The following is a 12,693-nucleotide window of genomic DNA, read 5'->3' as shown; positions in this document are numbered from 1 at the left end:
CAATGAGGCACAATAGTATCAGTGAGACCAGGAATGTCTTTCTCCCCCTTCTTTTTACAATGACCAAGTTGAGAACACTCAGATTGACATCCACAATGCAACCCCGAACAGACTTGTGCTTCCTTTCTTCGGTCCTCCTTGGTCCATAACAGGAGTGCCCCTTACTCAGGAGCAGGCGGACACGGCCGTGGGTCACGACACCCTGCTTCACGGGGAAACCTTGCTTGTCGTTCCCACCACTGATTCGAACCACATACCCCTTCCGCGCTTCACCCAGAGCATCAGCAGCAACTGCTATGGCCATATGCGTCTCCTAAAACGTACGAAGTTTGCGTTCATCGTCCACTTCAATGAGTTTCTGGCAGCCAGTGTCTGGGAAAGAGATGTTCAGCTTCATCCTGAAGCAGCTGACAGCCTCCAAGGAGTCACGTAAAAGAGCAATGAATTCTTATTCGTTGAATAAAATAAAAGATCCCAAGTCTACATGGATATAAATAAATAGTAAGAGGATACAAATTTTCCTTGCAATGCAATGCCAACTAATACATGAAGGAATGATAGAATTAGAATCATTTGGCAGCCATCATAGTAATAATTCCTCCAAAAATTGTAAATGGATAAGAGTTTGATGACAGTTACATAGCCTTAAAGTGCCTCCCCACAAAATATTATACATATTAATCTCAAAAGGAAAAGTAGTCAGCTTCCAGTGGAGAAGCTTGGCAAGTACCCTCTTAATCAAGGGAATAAAGTTCCCATCTTCAGTAATGGGACAAATGGAAACTGTGTGCAAGGAAAGGCACACAGCCCCTTCCTATGACATTCCTCCCAAAACACGTAACCCGAATCTATCACAAGGAAACATTAGACTAACGATAATTGAGAGAAATCCTACAAAGTCATTGCCCTGTAATCTTAAAGAAATGTCAAGGTCCTGAAAGTCCAGGGGAAATTGAGGAGCTGTTCGAGATTGGGACAATTGGCGGAACATGAAAGGGTCTGAGGATTACTCACAGTGGTGGCTCACGGTGCGGTTCCTGATGCTAATGGCTGCCTTGTGGTGATGGAGGAGAGGGTCCCCATTTGCAGGAAATATACACTAAAGGATGCAGGGAGCCTGGGCTTCCGGTCAGCAATTACTCTCAAACGGTTCAGGACAAAAAGTTCTTTGTACTGATCTTGCAAAATTTTTCCGGAAGGTGTCTTGTCATTAAAAACGCCACATGTTCCTGGGAGCCTAGAAGAATGATCTTATTGAATCCTCACATCCTTAGCAATGGGCTAAGGATGGTTACCTCTGCTTGATGGATGAGAGAAATGAGGTCCCGCACAGACCGTTGGGGCCCAGGCGTTCAGCCAGGGCTGCGCTGTCCTTTCAGGTCACTCAGTGAGGTGTGTGGTCAGTCAAGAACGGGCTTTGCAGGGGGAGTGGGTGCGAGCTGTGCTTTCTCCTCTGCGAAATTGGGAGGGCAGTGCCCTCCTCAGGGGTGAACAGAAATGATACTGAAGTCTGGTTAGTGCCCACAGAACTCCACTGTTGAGGGTGAGGTACTGCCCCCACATAGGGGCCATGCAGGGGATGTAATTGGGACCAGGCTCCTGGCCAGAGGTCCGTGTGCTTGGCCTGGGTCAGGAGTGGGGACTGTGGGGCAGAAGGCTGTGTGCCTGGCAGCAAAGATCAGGGAGGCAAGTGGGCTGTATTTGGCCCCTCGCTCCTCATACTGGGCCTGAGGGTCCTAGGTGCATGATACCGGTGACAAGGGGAGACTGAGAGTTGGGATGACAAAATGGCAGCGATATGGAGGAGACCTCTGGTACATCGGGGTGTGTGACTGGCTGGAGGTGACAGTGAGCATATCTCTGTGTCCAAGTTTTCCCAAGCCACCCCTGGAAGGCTCTGCCAGACTAGGTCTGACCCTACTGACGATCTGAAGAAAGGGCTTGGCCAGAGACAAGTCACCAGAATTAAACAAGGAACTGCCTTTAAAAAATATATATATATATATATATATACACACACACATATAATTATTATAGGAGGAATAAATGCTGACTGTTGAAAAACATTTTTAAACTGAAAACAGAAAGAATTACCTCCCGCCTACCTACCTTAGTCTACCCCCCAGAGATAACCACTGTCAACAGCTGTCAACTTCAGAATCAGGTGCCCAAAGAGATAGTCGCCCCGCCCACAGGGCTGCTAGGCACCTGGGTGGAGCCTGGCCCAGCTGCACTCCCCAGTCTGCCGGCTGCTGGTCCAACCCCATCTGGTCCTCCTCTATCAGCTCCGTGAAGGGGATTCATGTCCCCACTCTACAGGCAAAGAAGCTGAGGTCGGAGAAGGGAGGGGATTTGCCCAAGGTCATGTGCCCTGTCCACGCCCAAGTCCTGGTTCTTGCTGCAGCCCGCCTCCCTCACCGCAGAGGAGGCCTTTGTCCCCTTCCTGCGCAGAAGTGATGTCTGCTCAGGGAAAGAGCAGGGCCTGGAGCAGGGTGGGGACCGGGGTCCTCCTGGGTCCTTTAGGGCCCTGTGAGGTTGGGATCCTTCCCTGAGGCAGGGGCTCGGCCTGATTGGGAGATTCTGCCCTAATAAAGTCCTGCTCATTTCAACCCACTCATCCCGTCCTTGTTTATAGCGTCTCCACACAAACAGACTTGAGAGCTTTCTAGGAACATGAGTGGCTGGAAGGCAGGATCCTAGCGAGACCACTCAAGGACGGACCAGGACTGCTCCGGCACCTACATATAGATGGGGCCTGGCCTCCAAGCCGTAGCCTCTTTGTCCTTCAGTTTCTCTCTCTATATGCCACCCCTCCTTCTGAAGGGATAAAGGGAGAAAGCTCTAGGTTATTTTCTCTTGCTGCCTTAAAAAAATATATTAACAATCACTTTCTTTTGTTCAGAAATGTACCAAGTTTCTGAGACATGCACCTATTCTCATTTATTTGAAAAATAGTCATCAAGTACCAGCTAAATGCTTTCTGGGCACTCTGCCTCCTTTATTTCATTCAATGCTTATAATAACCTTATGAAGTAGGTCTGTTGTCGTTCCCATTTTACAGATGAGGAAACTGAGGCATAGAACGTCTAAGCAACATGCCCTCCTACAGTCTAAGGATGAAGATGATAAAACTTCCGCCTCTGGAAACTCATCTCAGAGCCTCTCTGAGCTTCAAGCACACGCTGTGACCCTTGGAAGGCACCAAGCCCCAACTAAGAAACTCTTGAAATTTTCCCAGAAGTCCCAGAGCACACTGGGTACCAACATCGCTCCTTGAGGAACAGTTCAGGAGTCAGCAGGGTGAGGAGGGGCTGTGGGGCTAGTCACATACCTCGGGCCTGGGAGCCCTGACCTGCTCCAGGACCTGTGAGGTACCGAAACCAGCTCCCGGAGGTCCCAGCGGCCCTCCCTTGGCAGATTTGCTGTCATGTGGAGTTGGCCCTGGTCTGGGTCGATGCCCACCACCCAAGCTCAGATGAGGTACACACCCAGAAAACCTGGGATGTGTTTACTCCAGGCCTCAGCCCTGTGGGTGACCCCTGATGGACATGGCTCTGGGGAAGCCACCTCAGGATGGAGTAAGAGGCAGCAGGATGTCATCGGGTTCTGATGGGACATGCTGCCATGGTGGTCTTGAGCTCAGGCCTAGAGGCAAGCGTACCCAGGCCTCTCTAGAGGCCAGTGCTACAGACATAATGGCCACTGGGCTTCTCCTTTTAGGGGGCTACACTTTAGCCTGACATGGTCTTTGATGGCTGTTAATGCTGTGAGTGATGCAGCCAGCTGTAGGAATTCCTGACCTGTGGGAGTCCATTTGTCTCTGTAAAGCAGGGATGAGGCCTTCCCCATCATTTCCTGGGCTCTGAGCACCTTCAAATGGTCCACAATGGGTTTTGGGCCACTCAGAGTCCATGCAAAGATGTTGAGGTGATGTGCGTGAGAGAGTGACTGTGTTCCAGTGATGGAGGCAGGGCTGACAATGCTTGTCACATGTGAGATGCTGTCTGTGACGTTGGTGGGCTGTTTCCTGGCAATGCTGCCTGCCCCTCATTGCTCATCTGCTATGACAGCAGCCCCTTGAAGGGTCCACCAGGCTCACTCATCGGGAGCTGAGCAGTTAACTCTCTGGGACACCCCAGAATCCTTTACTCCGTCTGCCTCTGCACTGCCTGCAACCTCCCTGTGCCTAGAGCTGTTTATATATGGAGTTCCTGGGAAGGCAGGCCTGGCGCAGGCTCTGAGAGGGCCTAACTCCCAGTCCCTAAGGCCAGACAATGACTCATGGGGAGGAGGGTGGGACAGAGACAGTCTAGGGGGAAGACAGTCTCGCTTCCAGTTGTCACTAAATGGAGATAATCCCACCCAACTTTCTTGAGTGCTAACCGTGTGCCAGCCCTGTGCCAAGTTCTGCTCTCTCATCACTCGCTTACAATAGTGGTAACAATGGTTAGCCCATTCTACAGGAAGGGAAACTGAGGCACAGAGGGACTGAGTCTCTTCCCAGTCACACAGCTCAACAACAGCCTTTCTGGATCCTGGGGCTCCCTGGAAGTGTTGCCAGAAATGAAGATTTCTGGGCCTTGCCCAGACTAAGTGAATCAGGCTCTGGGAAGAGGTCCAAGCACCAGCATTTTAGTCTGCGAGGTCCATGTTCTAGGCTCCCTAGCAAGTTCCTGATGAGATAACTTCCAGCTAAGGAGCTGGTTGGAGGAGGAGGTGGAGCAGGGGAGGTGCTTCCTGCTAGGGTTTACACGTGCAGTTTCGGGGAGCAGGAGGAGGCTGGGGTCCTGGCCTGCATGGTTCTTCCCTCCCGACATTTCCTTCCCTCCCTCTGGGTACCCTATGGTAGGGTGAGAGGGCGGGGGAACACCTGAATGAATGAGACAGAGGGTACTGGGGGGTGAGAGAATAGTGAGGGAGACGGAGGGGTCCAACATCAGGTTAGACTTGATGTGTTCTTTTTCAGAAAAAAGTAGGGGCCCTAGAGAAGGTTTCCAGGAGAGGAATGCCACCGTTGGGAGCTCAGGCAGACCGGGTGGGGGAGGACAGACTGGAGAGAGAATACCGCGTTCCTGGGAGGGTTCAAGGAGCTGGACTAGGAGTCTTGAGGACCTAACTGGAGAGAGAGGGGTGGAGGGATGGAGAAGAGGCTCCGTGTGAAGCCTAGGAGGCAGGATGAGACCCTTTGGGGATCATGAACTTTGAGGGGCTGGTGGGATGTCCTTGGAGGTACGTCTGAAATGTGGGGCAGGAGGACGTGGGGCTGGAGTGACACCATAGTGAGGGGTTATGCTAAAAGTCAGCAGGCTGCAGGGCGCGGACAGCATGTGAGACCCAGATTGCTCGGACTTCATCTCTCTGGGGCTTTCTCATCTGCAAAATGGGTGGTTGTGAGATAAAGATGCTCCTGGAAGCGCCGGGTCAAACGCTTGGAAACACAACCGCTAACGTTTGGGTGGGTGTGGGGGGCCCCAGGTGAGCCTGTAGGAGACCAGCGGCGGGCTGCGGGGGCGGTACTGCCCCCTGGTGGCGGTCCCGGACAGTGCTCCCGGGCCCCCGACAGGCGGGGCGACGGGGCGGGCTGCTGGTGGGCAGGCTGCTGTCCGTTGGCCAGTCCGCCAGTCCGCTCTTTCTTGGTGTCGCCTCTGTCCGTCGGTGGGTCTCTGGACGCCACTGGCGCGTGGGCTCCCGGCTCCTAGATCTCACGGGCCGCAGAAGGCATGGTAGGTGAGCGGGATGCCGGCATGGCAAGGGCGCGCGGCGGGCCCGGGGCTTGCGTGAGTAGAGGCGGGAGGAGCGTGCGGGCTGCACCTCCCCAGGACGGTAGAGGTCGGAGGACCCTGCTGGGGTGCCTCGCTCCCCGGAGGACTCGCAGCCTCCCGGGTTATTTCTTATTGTCGGTCACGCGCGCTGCGGGATTGGGGGCTCCAGCGAGGCGACCCTTCCTGGTGGCATAGGGGACCTCCCTGGAAGCCGAGTTGGCGCTGTGTGTTCCCAACTCATCCCCGTGACTCCCGCCCTTTGGCTCCCACATCAGCGGGGTAGGGGGTGTAGATGGGGGTAGGAGGAACGTCTGAGTGGATAAAAACACGCCTGGATCCCAAGATGCCGGGATGAGATGTGGGAGAGGCAGGGAGGCTTGGGGAGACTTTTGGGGAGAGGCTTTGAAGGGGAGGAAGATACTGGGATTAAGAATGCTTGGGGTCTGGGAGAGTGAAGGACCTGGAAAAGAAATTGGAATGGTCCTTCACTCTTTCAGACACCAAGGTCTGCACAGGTATGTGTGCAAAGGAAGCCCCAAGCCCCCCATTGAGGAAAGGAATTGGGGCTAAAAAATAGGGAGCGGACGGAGGAACTGAGCCTGATTAGGATTGAGGAACCGAATCTGATTATCTGAGGTTGCTCCAAGCAGAGGGGTGGTGGTGGTGGTGGGCTTGGGGAACAGGCTCAGGAGGACAGATGGGGCTGCTCGCCTAGGGTAGCTACTGGCTGCCAAACCCCATTCAGCCCCTGCCCCATGTCGCTGGACTGCCCTCCCCTTTCCATGTGGGGAGCAAGGATTATATTTACTATGTGCTGAAACTGAGCACCCAAAATGTACTAGGCACACGCCTGAGAACTTTATATGTATTCTCTCATTTAATCTTCACAGAAACTATGAGGTAGGCTCTCTCCACACCCCCATTTCACAGATGAGACGACTGAGGCACAATAAGGGGAGGTCACAAGTACAGCATGGCAGAGCTGGCATTTGACCCCACACCTATCTGTTTAGTCCCATGGCCTGGTCCTTAACCACTGTATCCAGTGGATGACAGACAGAGATGGGGAGCCAGAGAAGACAGGGAACCCTGGAACTGGTGGTGTCAAATAATTCTACTTCAAATAGTTCAGGTGATGGAAAAGAAACAAGAACCAATGTTTGGATCAGTGTTAACAGTTTTTAGCCCTTTCACTCCCTCGCTTGAGACCACAGTGAGTCAGTCCCCTCAGGGAGGTGCTGATAACCCAGCCCTCCCGTGTGTCAGGCAGGCCCTGTGTTAATATAATTTGTGGATTAAGCTCTCTGGTTCCTTATAATAAGGAAACAGCCACAGAGAGGTTATTAGGCAAATTGTCACACAGCCTGGAGTTGGGGAGGCTGCATTGGAACCCAGGCAGTTGCTTCCGGAGCCCTTGTTCTTAAAGACCATGCGGCTGCACACTGTGCCCATCTTACAGATGCCCAAACCCCCAGAGTCCATGGCTCGAAGGGGGAGACCCAAGGGGAGGCTGCTTGATGGCAAAGCCCATGCTCGAGAGGATTTGTCACTTAGTCAAAGGTTTCAATAGATTGTGAAATTTAAAATTGTAGTCCATTCTTTATCATTTTTAAGGCACACATTTTTACATCTCTGAAATTGTAATTCATCTTACAATGAATGAGAGTTTTTTTTCTTTCTCAGCACTACATAAGATAATGGCTCTCTTAGTGTCGATGGCACCTTGGTTTGATGAATTAAGACAGAGCCAGCGTTCCCTGAATGACTTTACTGGGTGTTTCTCTCTTCTGTTCTACAGGCTCCTCTCTGCCTCAATTGTTCCATCTTCCCTGGAGACATGTCCCTGAGGGGTGCAAGGAGCCCAGTGCCCTGCAATGTCAGTAGTGCCTGGGGGCTAAATTTTGATCCTAAGGACTTGAACCTGACTGACCAGGAGCTCAGACTCAAGTACCTGGGGTCCCAGCAGACAGAGCTGTTCATGCCCATCTGTGTCATTTACCTGCTGATCTTCGTGGTGGGCACGGTGGGCAACGGGCTGACCTGCATGGTCATCCTGCACCACAAGGCCATGCGCACGCCCACCAACTACTACCTCTTCAGCCTCGCCGTGTCAGACCTGCTGGTGCTGCTGGTGGGCCTGCCGCTGGAGCTCTATGAGATGTGGTGTAACTACCCCTTCCTGCTGGGCGCAGGGGGCTGCTACTTCCGCACGCTGCTCTTTGAGACAGTTTGCCTGGCCTCTGTGCTCAATGTCACCGCCCTGAGCGTGGAACGCTACATGGCTGTGGTGCACCCGCTGCAGGCCAGGTCCATGGTGACTGGGGCCCACGTGCGACGAGTGCTCGGGGTCATCTGGGGCCTTGCTGTGCTCTGCTCTCTGCCCAACACCAGCCTGCATGGCATCTGGCAGCTGGAGGTGCCCTGCCGGGGTACAGTGCCCGACTCGGCTATGTGCAGGCTGGTCTACCCACAGGCTCTCTACAACTTGGTCATGCAGATCACCACTCTGCTCTTCTTCTGCCTGCCCATGGCCACCATCAGTGTGCTCTACCTGCTCATTGGGCTGCGGCTGCGCCATGAGAGGCTGCTGCTGCCCAGGCGGGCGGCCAGCGACAGACACAGTCTCCAGCGGCTGCAGGATAGGGGTCGGACGCAGGTGACCAAGATGCTGTGTAAGTGTAGCTGCTGGGAAGAGGGGGTGAGGCAGGCACTGGGTATGAGGCTGGGGCTTCCAGGGCCCGAAGGAGGGGGCTGAGTGGGTTTATGAGGGAGGCTGAATGTGAGGCTTGGAGTCACACCCCCTGCCTTGTGCTTGTGTATGTGCATGCATGCATGGATACTCTTCTCAATTACCCTTTGAGAAACTCACACCAAAGATAAATGTTAATGGCTCATGGTAGGATCAACTACATAATTTGTGGGGCCCAGTGCAAAATGAAAAGTCAGATATTATTAAGAATGTTAAGACAGCAACAGTAGAGCATTTAATCAAGCCCAGCGCCCTTCTGACATCGGGGCCCTGTGCAGATACACAGGTGGCAAACCCATGAAGCCAACCCTGGCTCATGGAACCAAACCACAGACAGGGCAGGGGTGTGTGGCTGTGCTCCAAGATGACAGAGTCGTTCATGGGATCTAGACTCTCCAGGTCTCTCATCTTGGCTCCTAAACTTGTCTCAGCTCTGTCTTTCCCTACAGCAGGCTGGGAGGCATGGCCATGGGCACAGAGTTCTGCTTTCTTGAAGAACTGCCCTCTTTCCTTAGTGGCTGTTGAAAAGTTCCAGGGAAGAATTCTGATGGGTGGGGTTAGGTCATGGCCCACCCCCAGGCCAGAGTGACTTGATGTTGAAGTGAGCAACCCCCAGAGAAAAACACAGTGGGCTGTAAGGGGAGCAAAGCTTCCAAAAGAAGGGGAGCGGGTGCTGGAGAGGCAAGATGACGAATTTCTTCCATCTATGGCTGTGGTTCCCTGAGAACCACAGGAGCGACCACTTGTCTAAAAGAGTCTTATTAGGAGAATTGTTTGTGAGTGTTGGTGTACGGAGCATAGGAGAGACGTGTGGATTGGCGCTGGCCAGGGCATGGCCAGCTGGGTTGAGGTTCTGGACCTTCCTGTGGCCTAGACCTGGTTCTTTTTCAAAAACAGTGGCCCTGGGGAAGCAAGATAAACTGATTTCCTCCCCACCTCGCGCTACCTGAGCAGGGCCTGAAACAGGTAGGGGGCGTCAGCCAGGGCAGGACAGAGCTGGTGAGACCTTGGTCAAAGCCATGGGATTACAGCCAGCTATCTGGGGACTGTCCTATTTTCAGAGAGAGACCCCCTCTTCTCACCCCTCAGAAAGTATCCCAGAGTGTGGACTCACCCTGGAGCTCTGTGCTTGATTCTCAGCTCTGTAATGTGGAGCCTGCACTACAGGCCAACTGGCCCCTGCCCGCCCTGCCCCTGCGTCCTGCTTCCCCACCTCACAGGGTCCAAGTCTGCTCAGCTGGGATGGGTCTTACCCTGGACAGGTGTGGTGTTTCCTTAAGGCTCTGGCTTCCTTCTCTCCCTCCCTCCTTCCCCCACCTCCACTTTCAGAAGGCCTACTGTGCACCAGGCTATGTGCTGGAGATGTTGAAATCTGGGATTATGAGGAAAACCATGCTGGGGTACGGTGGGGAAGACACTGCAGGGGAAAAGGATAGAGTCAGCTAAGCAAACATGAGAAACAAGAAACAAAAACCAAGGTGACAGAGACCTAAGAAGGGCTGGAAGGGAGCTCAGGAGAAAGTGGCCAGTCTATCCTGTCTTTTGCTGAGCTGGGGGGTGCTCAAGTAATGGGGAGTTAGTGTAGGGCAGGATATTTAGCTGGGCCTTGGAGAGTTGGCAGCTGGGGCTGGGAAGGCTTCTGGGGCCAAGGCAGGCAAGTGTGTGGGGGGGGTGCTTGTCTCACTCTCTCTGGCCCTATAATCTCCCTTCCACTGCTGTCTGAGCATGGGCCCCATTCTCCTGCTCCTGTGTGCTCACGTATCAGCGCATGGCCCCTGAGTGGGCACCCAGCGTGGGCCTTAGCCCCATAGTCTGTGCCACGCTGGGGCCCAGCATCCACAGCTGAGGGTCACCAGATCCAAGTCCCAGGGTGAGACAAATGGCTCAGGTGTCCACACCTGGTCCAGGTGGCTGTGGCCAGGGGCAAGGCACAGGCCCACTGCCCAGTCAGCGACAGTGGTGGGAGCAGCTGTTCTGAAAGGGGTGTGGCCAGGGCAGGCAAACTTCCAGAAACTTCAAGATGGACAATGGGCATAGGTGGCTTGTGGGATAGGAGAGGATGCGAGAGCGGGCTGACCGGCCTGAAGCGGGGACGGCAGTGGAGTGGGCTCCGGCGGACACCCAGTCTCCCTTCCCTGCCCCCGCAGTTGTGCTGGTCGTGGTGTTTGGAATCTGCTGGGCCCCGTTCCACATCGACCGCCTCATGTGGAGCTTCGTGTCCCAATGGACCGATGGCCTGAACCTGGCCTACCAGTACGTGCACGTCGTCTCTGGCGTCTTCTTCTACCTCAGCTCGGCTGCCAATCCTGTGCTCTACAGCCTCATGTCCAGCCGCTTCCGGGAAACCTTCTGGGAAGCCCTGTGCTTAGGGACAAGGTGTCGCCGCCACAGACCTCACCACAGCTCCCACAGCCTCAGCAAGGTGACCACGGGCAGCACCCTGGGGGACATGGTCTCCCTGGGCAGCAGGGCCCACGCTCTGGCTGAGAATGGTGGCCCAGAGGGGCAGCAAGAGAGTGACCCCTCCTGAGAGGAGTCTTGAAGCAGCTTCACCTGGAGGAGCCAGGGGGTCATGTGCAGCTTTGGGCGCCACACCTGCCCTCCTCTGCAGGGGTGTCTTCATTGCCTATTCCCCTTTTACTTCGTCCCCACTTCAGCCATCTCAGTCACTCCTGCTCCCACCCTGTTCTGGAAGTGATATAAGGTTGCCGTCTGTCCTCCAGACCTTGAGTCCTTCCCTGCAGGAATATCGCTCTAGTTAACCGGCACAGCAAACCTCTATCTGGGGACCCGCCACCAGTTTCTGAAATGTTGTCATGGGGCCCTGCCTTTCCTTCCTATTTCTTGTCGAGCTTCTGCAGGTTCTGGCCCATTCTGTCCCTCTAGCTCCTGGCCTGCACCTGGGACCCTCCTGTGACCTGACCCCTCCCTGCCCCCCAGCCAGCTTATTCTGCTCTGGGATCTCCACCTGGTGGTACTGCTGGTTCCATTCTCAGCCTTGTTGTCACCTTGCTCTGTGGCATCAAGCAAATCACCTCACCTTTCCAGGCCTCGGTCCCCTATTTGCAAAATGAAAGGGGCCCTGACATCTAAGTGTCACACTTTGGCACTTTAGCTGTGGTTTTCTGTGCGTGTGCATAAGCCACTGCTATAATGAAACCAGCTGATACCCTCAGATTACCAAGGCGGAAATTACTCTCTATCTATGCCCTCACCCCCCCAGCCCCTCCCCCTTCCTGACCTCCATGTGCACTGCCCCCACTTCCCCCTTCTGGAGATTGGTTGCACAGCAGTGTGAAAATACTGAAACAATATTGAACTGTACGCTTAAATGGCTGAGATGGTAAATTTTATGTTATGTGTATTTTATCACAATTTTTTTTAAAAGAAAGGATTAAATATAAAGGAAAAGAAAGAAATTTTAAAAACCACCCTTAACATTACTCTCCAGAGGTAACCACTGTATATAAGACAGGACAGGGGCTTCTTGGGAGAAAGGAGCTTGTGAGAAGAGGCTGTGCAGAGCTGTGAGTGCCCAATGTCACCTCTGAAATGAGCTCCCAGGCAGCCTTGGGGTGGCGTGCAGGGAGTGGCCAGACCCCAAGTCTGCAGTTCTTCCCAAAGACTAACTGGACTCCCAAGGGCCTCTCTTGAGTGATAGACAGAGATGACTTATACTTCTGAGGAACTCTGGTCAGCCTGGATTTACGAAGGGCCTACTATGTGCAGAGAAGTGCCAGGCAGACCGGGGAAGGTGGAGGATGTGAGTTATCAGAAAGCACATGTTCCTTAGTGTAAACTTGATGTATTTTCTCCAGTGTGTCCATAGCATGTCAGTGGATAGGTCCCATTTGTCACAGGTCACTGGTTACCCTGGAAAATGGAAACAGCAGCTCTGGGCTCAGCCCTTGAGAAAAATGCATGAAAGTGGAAGGGCCAGCCAGCAAGATTCCACTCTCTCCCGGAAGCAGCTTCCCCTGCAGCTGGCTCTTCTGCACTGCTCGGGGTGGGGCAGCAAACCCTGAGTCCCCAGTGCCGTTCCCAGCCCAGGAGTCAACAAGGCTTTGTAAGTGTCTGGCTCATCTGGGGATCCTGTCACCCACAGCCCTCCTCCTCCTCCCATGTTCAAGAGTTTGGACCCTCTCCGCTTCCTGTCTGCTCCACTCCTGCCATTATCCTGGG

General features: G+C 53.8%; 1 protein-coding gene across 2 annotated transcripts; it reads left to right on the top strand.

Moving 5' to 3' along the window:
- The first annotated feature begins 5,631 nt into the window (after nt 1-5,631).
- Nucleotides 5,632-12,684, top strand: NMUR1 (neuromedin U receptor 1). 2 transcript variants are annotated; one of them, XM_019628151.1, is made up of 3 exons: nt 5,632-5,723; nt 7,561-8,434; nt 10,659-12,684. In XM_019628151.1, the coding sequence occupies exons 1-3, from the start codon at nt 5,721-5,723 to the stop codon at nt 11,039-11,041; spliced, it is 1,260 nt and encodes a 419-aa protein (XP_019483696.1). In that variant the 5' UTR covers nt 5,632-5,720; the 3' UTR covers nt 11,042-12,684. The 2 variants fall into 2 exon arrangements, with proteins under 2 accessions (XP_019483696.1, XP_019483705.1); XM_019628160.1 differs by having other exon boundaries at nt 5,632-5,727.
- The last annotated feature ends 9 nt before the right edge of the window (nt 12,685-12,693 follow it).

Source organism: Hipposideros armiger, unplaced genomic scaffold, assembly GCF_001890085.2.
Source record: "Hipposideros armiger isolate ML-2016 unplaced genomic scaffold, ASM189008v1 scaffold_17, whole genome shotgun sequence".
Taxonomy (NCBI): domain Eukaryota; kingdom Metazoa; phylum Chordata; class Mammalia; order Chiroptera; family Hipposideridae; genus Hipposideros; species Hipposideros armiger.
Note: the sequence above shows the minus strand (reverse complement) of the source record. Positions and strands in the feature narration are given on the sequence as shown.